General features: G+C 46.4%; 2 protein-coding genes across 2 annotated transcripts; one reads left to right on the plus strand and one right to left on the minus strand.

The window, feature by feature from the left end:
* The first annotated feature begins 3,677 nt into the window (after window positions 1–3,677).
* Window positions 3,678–4,284, plus strand: LOC125548280 (uncharacterized). The gene has a single exon (XM_048711931.2). The coding sequence runs from the start codon at window positions 3,869–3,871 to the stop codon at window positions 4,124–4,126; it is 258 nt and encodes an 85-aa protein (XP_048567888.1). The 5' UTR covers window positions 3,678–3,868; the 3' UTR covers window positions 4,127–4,284.
* A 917-nt stretch (window positions 4,285–5,201) lies between these two features.
* On the minus strand, window positions 5,202–7,787 carry LOC125548281 (uncharacterized). The gene is made up of 6 exons (XM_048711932.2): window positions 7,632–7,787; window positions 7,319–7,525; window positions 6,905–7,189; window positions 6,551–6,712; window positions 5,872–5,955; window positions 5,202–5,737 (listed from the first exon to the last, which is right to left on the minus strand). Exons 1-6 carry the CDS (start codon window positions 7,659–7,661, stop codon window positions 5,630–5,632), a joined length of 876 nt encoding a protein of 291 aa, XP_048567889.1. The 5' UTR covers window positions 7,662–7,787; the 3' UTR covers window positions 5,202–5,629.
* Window positions 7,788–8,198: the final 411 nt, after the last annotated feature.

Consider the following 8,198-nt stretch of genomic DNA (forward strand, 5'->3'; position numbering starts at 1 on the left):
CGCCTTTGCTGTTGCCTTCTTCGCCCGCTCCAGAGCCGCCGTCTTCTCCTTCCCCATCGTCATCGGCGAGACGCGTATGGAGCGGCGGCGCTGGGGTGAGAGCGAGCGCGACGAAGAAGCCTGAAGAGGAGAAGAGGAAATGAGAACACACTGTTCAAGAAACCCCGGTCCGACGCCTTATATGAGGTCACTTCCGAGTGGCTGACTGGTAGGGCCGGACGATCCTGTCAAATCCCGTAACAATCGCGCGTGCAATACATGGCGAAAAAGGTGGCGCGGAGATCGAGGCGGCTCCGCCCTATCCCATCCAATTACTGCGGCCTCCCCCGTCCCGCGCGCTTCCCAAAATCCGAATCCCGCGAAATCTGCGGGCAGCAGAACAACTTGTCAGACGGAAGATCTCCTCCACACCGTCACTCGGAGCTTTTCAAGTAAAGAAACTCACTCGACAAAAAACTAAGAATGGATCAAGGCGACTGAAAAGGAAGTTGCTGTCATCACTCAGGTTCATTGATCCGAAACAAGATATGCTCATGGCATGAAAAATGAGTCGGAGAAGTTCTGAACTCCTTCCCCACTCAAACCTCGATCCATTCGGGGGCTAATGATGAAGCTATGTACCTAGGGTACGGTCATGGACCTGTCCTAACTGCCCTACCCAAGGACATCTCTAGAAGAAATCACCTTTCAATCGACTTGGAGGTGTTCCACTCGACATACTCGAAGATACTCGACCAAGAAGCAATCACTCGACCAAGATCCAACCACTCGACGGCCAGGAGACCTAAAATCACTCCGCACGCTAACGGTCGGTCATTAAGTAGCTTTTATGGTCATCATAGCACTTTATTAGGGGTGTTACCAGTAACGCCCGACCTTAATGTATTTGAAACTCTGCATAACTGAGGGCCGGAGGGGTCTGGCGAACTCTATATAAGCCATCCCCTCCTCAGTGTAAAGGGTTCGCACCCCTGTAATTCATACACACATAATCCAGTCGACCGCCTCCGGGCTCTGAGATGTAGGGCTATTACTTCCTCCGAGAAGGGCCTGAACTCGTAAACCTCGTGTGCTTACAACTACTCCATAGCTAAGATCTTGCCTCTCCATACCTACCCCCCTACATTACTGTCAGACTTAGAACCACGACACTTGGCGCATCGGTCTCGGGGCGTCACACTACCGCAGGAAAGGAGATCCTGCTCAAGGCTATAATCCAAGCCATACCTACCTATGCAATGTCGGTCTTTAAAATTCCTAAAAAAATGTAAAGGAATCATCGACGTGATAGCGCATTTCTGGTGGGGAGACGAGGAGAATCAGAAGAGGATGCATTGGATGTCCTGGTGGAAATTGTGTTCCTAAAAATCAAGGAGGGATGGGATTTCGTTATATCAAATGTTTTAATTTGGCGTTACTCGCCAAACAGGCATGGCGTCTGTTGGATAATCCTGATTCCTTGTGTGCTTCTATCCTACGAGCAAATTATTACCCCGATGGTGATCTATTAAATGCGAAGGTAAAGAAAGGCTCTTCCTTTACATGGCAAAGTATCATGGCAAGCACAAATACACTGAAACGTGGCTATATTTGGCGAGTGGGGAATGGACACAACATCAATATTTAGGAAGATGCCTGGATCCCAAACTATGCAACTAGGAAAATTGTAACGCCTAAGGGAGGTAATATGTTAACTAAGGTAGGTGATCTCATTGATCCTGCTTCTAATACTTGGGATGAAGACCTAATTGAACAAACTATGTGGCCAATCGATGTACAAAGGATTCTTTCAGTTCCCCTACTGCAACATGATATGCAAGATTTCATTGCCTGGAATTATACAAAAAGGGGTATTTTATCGGTTCGATCAGCCTATTTTATGGAGTGGAATCACCAGTATGGAAGCAAATTGAAACACTCTAATGGGATGGGGCGAACCAAGTTAACCCTACTTGGAGTAAGATATGAAAGTTAGCCTGTCCGGCAAAAGTTAAAATTTTCTTATGGCGTATGCTACATGGTACGATCAAATGCTGGGCTACGCTAGCAAACAGACATATGAAGGTTTCACCCATCTGCCCTACTTGCTTAGAGGGTTTAGAAGATACAAAACTTATGCTCTTCTGCTGTAGTAAAGCAAAGGAGGTTTGGAAAAGGCTAGGGATGGATGATATTATTGATAAAGCTTGTGAAGTTGACCGTGCGGGAGAGACGGTGTTGGGAGTATCTACTACTCCTACCAGATCAAGATTTGTGGATATTGGGTTACCACAATGTACGTGAGATGATTGTTATTTCAGCATGGTATTTATGATGGGAAAGACAGAAGCTGGTACACAATGAAAAAACTCAAAATGTAACTCACATCTCAATGGGGATTCTTGCTCTAACAAAAAAAAATTGTTAATGCATTATCCCCAAGGCATCGATGAAAAAGGAGAGTTGGTCTTGTCCTCCAAGAGGTTTCGTTAAACTTAATGTTGATGCTTCTTTTGATCACGATCTTCTTAGGGGTTCTATGGGAGCGGTCCTTCGAGACGGCAAAGGAAGGTTCATAGCTGGAGGGAATGAGAAAATAGATGTTTGCGTGGATGTGTTGAGGGCAAAAGTTTTAGCTCTAAAATTCGATCTAACATTGGCACAACGGGCGGGATGCAATCGCCTTATTATAAATTCAAATAATACGGAGGGGATTGATACTATGAATGATGGAGGACAATCGGCGGGTGCAGCGGCAGCAATCTTTGATGATTGTTTCCATTATGCTTGTGGTTTCGTTACTGCTAGATTTGAGCATTGTAATAGGGAAGCAAATAAAGTAGCTCATGAGCTGGCTAGATTAGCAAGATCTTCTTTGACTTCTGATTGGTTTAAGCAGCCTTTAAATGAAATTGTAATGATCCTCAGAAACGATCTACTACTTGTTACAAATGAATAAAGTCTGAGCTTTTTCAAAAACAAAAAATCAGGACCCTAGACCTAGGCTAACTTGGACGGCAGCATAATCACCAGACTGGTCCATCACCTCCTTCTCTCTACATAGGCCTAGTGTCAGTTTTATATGACTTTACTGCTGCCGATATGTCTGTTTCTATCTTCTTTCTTTTGCTAGAATATTGGTGGTTGGTTGTGTGCATCTTAGGTCTGCAGTGGTCAGATGTTGCTCATCATGCTTTCTATATGCTTGATACTAAATTTTAAGTTAATAAAAGCAGCATTTATGATAGAAAAAAATCCCCTCTTTACATTTTCATTTTGAGCGGATATATATTCTCTATTACCGGGTTAGCCACGTGGAAAATGGAAAATGCCTATCCATCAGGCTGTTGTACCGGCACCACCTAACGTCGGTAGAGTAGAGCAAGGCAGCAACCCAGGAACCTGGACAAGGACACACACAGGATCACCTGATCCGTCCGAGCCATCACCGCACCGCACGGGACACGGCATAATACCATGCATCAGCTCACGCCAGCTGCACTCCAAAGAGAAAAACCACGTCTCCCAGAAAAAACAAATGGCAAGTTGACAACGACAAGACAAGGGGCCGTGGCTTTCTCCGCCCTCCGTTTCGGCCGAAACCCAGCGGCCGTCAGCTCGCTCGCTCGCTTCCTACCGAACAAGGCGGCGGCCATTCATGGCGTGCGCGCGGAGCCGTAAACGTCCAAAACCACAGCGGACACGGCCCACCGTTACCTGCCCGCGCGCATATAAAGACCACACCCTTCCTTCATCCGCAGCGCCATAATTTCCGAGCTGCTAGCGCTACAGTCCCCATCAACAGTTCAGGCTTACAGCTAGTTGCAGTACTACACGAGTACACCACCAAGCCAACGCCCAACAGAGAGGTAGTGCTGCCATTGGGAGGATGGCTTCGATCGTGCTGCTGCTGTCGGAGCTGCTCGGCGGCGCGGGGAGCACCAGCATGCTGGAGGCCAACTGCTACATGGGCGGCCACAGCCTGCGGGAATTCCGGCCCACGGCGGCCACGGGCGAGCGGGCGCCCACGGAGCCGAAGCTGCGGGGAACAACCTCAACGGCGGCGAAGGATGAGGAGCCGTCGTCGTTGGACCTGGAGGATCTCTCCGCCGTGTCCAGGATATCGGTGGACGTGATGTGGCCCTGAGCCTTCCGCTGACTCAGGAGGTCGATTCGCCTCGAGGTTGTTCTGTGTTTTGCTGCCGAGGACGAAGAAGATGTGTCATGTGATTCCTCGTTGCCTCGAGTTCTATGAAATGAACATGTAAATATACAAAGCCAGCGCTGAATGTTCTCCCTGTGTTCCTTTTTGTCTCGTGACTTTTTCTTCGGGGATTCAACCTTCTGATCAGATCATAATCGACCGAACTCGTTTGCAACATTTTTTCCTCGTAGCAATCGACCGGGTACTGACAATAATCCCATGCTAATTGCAGAATTAAATGGTTCTCGTAATCGGGTGGATAATGACAGTCCATCGAGCGGGTATACCCACACCGACCTTCTCAACGTGGACTACAGAAAACAACGCATTTTCCCTATACAAACTTGCAATCCATTCTGTAACTGAACTTTTTGTACTTTTAACAGTGCATTTTTTGTTGTCTTGGCCTTGCAAGGCATTGTTCAGGTAAACCACAAGAGCTCTGGAGTTTTCAAGTCCCATATTGCAAATAACATCAAACACAATTGCAAATAGTATCAAAGATCATACTACTCCATGGATGGTGGGCTGTCATCGATAGTTCGATTCCCAGCATAGGAAATTGCTAGATGGATGGCAATGGCCTGCTAGCTAAGCTAGGAGCGTGCCCATCCATTAAAGTAACAGTTTCTCCCTGAATTTGCACTTTCAGTAATAAGTCCTACTAGCAAAAAAACCCATGTGTTACAACGAGAGAAAAAAAAACATTATCTCATGTCTCTAGCTGGGTCAGTTGGATAAATTATGTGTGGCCGGTTGGCAGGTTATGAGATCGAAACCTTCCATCGGCAATTTTATTTTTTGCCAGTTCTGCGGACCTGGGCTACAATGTGCCGTCGGGTGGGCTTCCTCAATTGGGCCAAAACGGATGGTTACCAAATAGCGTATGTGAAATTAATTGAAGCGGGACAAAACAAAGCGGGACGAAAATAAGAATATCACCTCCCTTTAATAGTAGGTATATAGATATAGATATATATATAGATATAGATGTAGCACGACAGAGTCGATTTCCACATAATATCTATCTGCCATAACTGCAATTATGTCGATGTATATTTTAAGCATCCATTGTGTTAGGTTCAGATCATACACGACCGGCGTAGTGACCCTCAAAAAACCACTGAGGCCTCTTTTGGTTCATAGGATAGGATTATTATAGGAATAGGAATCTTGTAGGAAATGAGATGACATGTATCTCAAATCCTATGAGTAGGAATAAGAAACAAGATGTCATTTGGTTGACACCAAAGGAATTTTTCCATTGAGTCTAGGCTCTTTTTTATTTTCCTATGAAATGTGGAGGATAGAAACCAATCCTATATAGGAATAGGAATCCATTCCTATGAACCAAAGGGCTCTAAAGAAAAAAATCCTATCCTCTAGAATTCCTATGAAATTCCTCTAAACCAAAGGAGGCCTGAAAGTTTTCAAGCAGCATGCATATTACACCAGGAGTGTCCCGGACATGACAGTAACGGTTTCTCCTTGGATTTTCACTCGCCGATTTGCGTCATCCAGTTCCAGGTATAGCGTTCCACCCCTTGGAGATGCCTGATGATACATGGAAATGGTCACATGAAGGAAAAATTAACACGATGATTTAGCGCTGATTGAGCGCATGTTGTGGCATTATTATTGTAAAATAAAACATATACATCCAAACAATTAAAACGTCGAAAGCATACTTGAAATGCCGTCAGTTTTTGCTTCCCAAGCTTTCTACCCCAAAAGGGTCCCAATACACAATGTATACTGCCAGTAACAGGGTCCTGCAAAAATACAGAAATCAGGGGTTACGACTTGTATGAAAGATGAGGTTGCATTACATGGACAATATCAATAGCCAATGGACGCCCAAGATTAATTTAAATGAACGAGGGTTTTCCTATACAGATTTCAACTAGTACAAATGGTGGCACTCTATAATTGCAACTTGCAAGCAGGGCATCGATTCCTCATTCCTCAACAATAATTACAAGCATCCACTGAGATAAAGTTTGTTCTACCATAGATAACACTACTAGTCAAAGCAGCTCTTAGCCTGCTAATCGATATTGTGAATATAGATAAAATTCTAGCTAAACAGAAGTAACTCATGATGATATTAATTTGTCTAGGACAAGCAGGGTTCAGACTTCAGAGCATGCTGGAAGTAGACAACACTACAGGACTATGCTATCCAGAATGAAAGATGTAGTGACATATTTGAGACATGAGCACAATTAGGTGTTGGGAGAGGCACTCCTGCATCGACTTTCTTATACTTAGCTCCATACTGTTTTTTACTCAAATGCTCGATACCTTGGTAAGTTAAACAAGCTTCACCATTTGTATACACAACTTTGGACTAAGAAAGGACATCACCTCATCCATCCCAAATTTCGGGCAGAATAAACGTGTGAAGAAGTCATAACCAGATCCAGCAGGTGCCGGTCCTGTAACCATGATACCACCACATGACAACTTCTTAATTTCTTCGATGTTAGGAAGGATGTCGGCAACCTCTTTTGCTGAAGAAAGTTCCACCTGAAAGCCACCAGCTGTTTATTGGGCAGTTGATTTTTCAGAAGCACAACTGAGATAGGAGAAACTAAGAGAATACAGTATAGCTGTTTAGCTTAGGAGAATGATCATAGCAGCACCAACATGCCCCATCTTAAAATGGGGAAGTTTATTTTGGAATGTAATGATGCAGGTAAAACAGGGGAGAGACAGTACAATGAGATCACCGTCGGCCGCCGATTTGTGAACACTGACCACTGGTGCGCCGTTTAGGGTCTCTGGAATCGACGGCATCTCGTTGCAGTCCAGGAAATCAATCATGGGGAAATTCAGCTCAATAAACAGCTTCCCGTGGGCCTCGCCTGCGCCCCCTGGCGCAGGAACTTTCTTCGCAGTCAGGATGCCGGATTTGGTCATGAACTCGATCATGCCATGCTCCGGCAGAACGGCCGTGAAGAGGAAGTGGGCGGAGGCCAACGTCGCGTGCCCACACAGGTCGACCTGAAAGCGACGACGCGTGCTCGGGGTCAATGCAGGCCAGTCGACGGGTTGTTCAGATCGGTCGATGCTGGTAGTAGAAAGGGGATCCGAGGATTTGGGGAGGAGATGGACGGAGGGCTATGTGGTTACCTCGGTGACGGGGGTGAACCATCGAAGGTGGAAGAGCGGCGCGGCGCTGGCGGGCCGGGACAAGTCGCGGACGAGGAAGGCGGTCTCGGAGAGGTTGAACTCGGTGGCGACGGACTGCATCCACCGCTCGTCCGCGGCGTTGTCGTCGTCGAGGAGGCACACCGCGGCGGGGTTGCCCTTGAACGGCTCGGTCGCGAAGGCGTCCACCTGCGACGAGACCACGACGGCCGGGCCGACGTCACTTTCCGAGAGGCGCGACGCGACCGTGCGAGTGAAGAAGAGGAGAGGGGAAGATGGTAAGTACAGTACTGACCACGGCGTATCGGATGGCTTTCTTGCACATTTTCACGAACACGGCGTCGGCGGCCGCTGCTCCAAAGTTGCCTGAGTAGGAACTGTAACAAGATGCTGATGATTGCTGAGTAGGAGTAGTAATCAGCAACGATGGGCTTTCCTTCCTTGCGAATGACAGCCGACCGGGTACCAAAAAACAAAAACTTCCCGTCACAAATACCGTCCTTTATGACTTAATTCCCTTTTTTTTTATAAAAGAGAGCTTCCTTCTCTCATTTCATTTAAAGAAATCACAAGGTTTACAGACCCCAAACCTGACGCTAACTAACAGACTTAAAGCCCCGCGAGGCAACAACTGACAATGCTTTGTTGAAAGAGGGATCCATCCCTTCCTCCTCCCACACAGCATTATGTTAAGATAGGCTAGGTCTCCAGCATCATACAGCACCAAAAAAAAACAAAAGCTAGTAGATTTTTCTACTCGCTATTACATAGAGAAAAGGATCCCTCACATTAACAGAAGGTTCAAAACGCAACAAGTAAAGGAAAGGGAGAAAACACTTGAGCTGCGGGTGACAGAGGAGGA

The sequence above is a fragment of the Triticum urartu genome, chromosome 3A, assembly GCF_056163025.1.
Source record: "Triticum urartu cultivar PI428250 chromosome 3A, HENAU_Tu73, whole genome shotgun sequence".
In the NCBI taxonomy this organism is placed as follows: Eukaryota; Viridiplantae; Streptophyta; class Magnoliopsida; order Poales; family Poaceae; genus Triticum; species Triticum urartu.

What these genes read in the sequence shown, in the direction of transcription:
- LOC125548280 (XM_048711931.2), top strand. Translation starts at nt 3,869, where the DNA reads ATGGCTTCGATCGTGCTGCTGCTGTCGGAGCTGCTCGGCGGCGCGGGG.
- LOC125548281 (XM_048711932.2), bottom strand. Translation starts at nt 7,661, where the DNA reads ATGTGCAAGAAAGCCATCCGATACGCCGTG. An exon ending in GGTTCACCCCCGTCACCGAG is followed by an intron (nt 7,190 to 7,318) that starts GTAACCACATAG and finishes CGTCGCTTTCAG; the next exon opens with GTCGACCTGTGTGGGCACGC. An exon ending in CGGCCGACGGTGATCTCATT is followed by an intron (nt 6,713 to 6,904) that starts GTACTGTCTCTC and finishes GGTGGCTTTCAG; the next exon opens with GTGGAACTTTCTTCAGCAAA.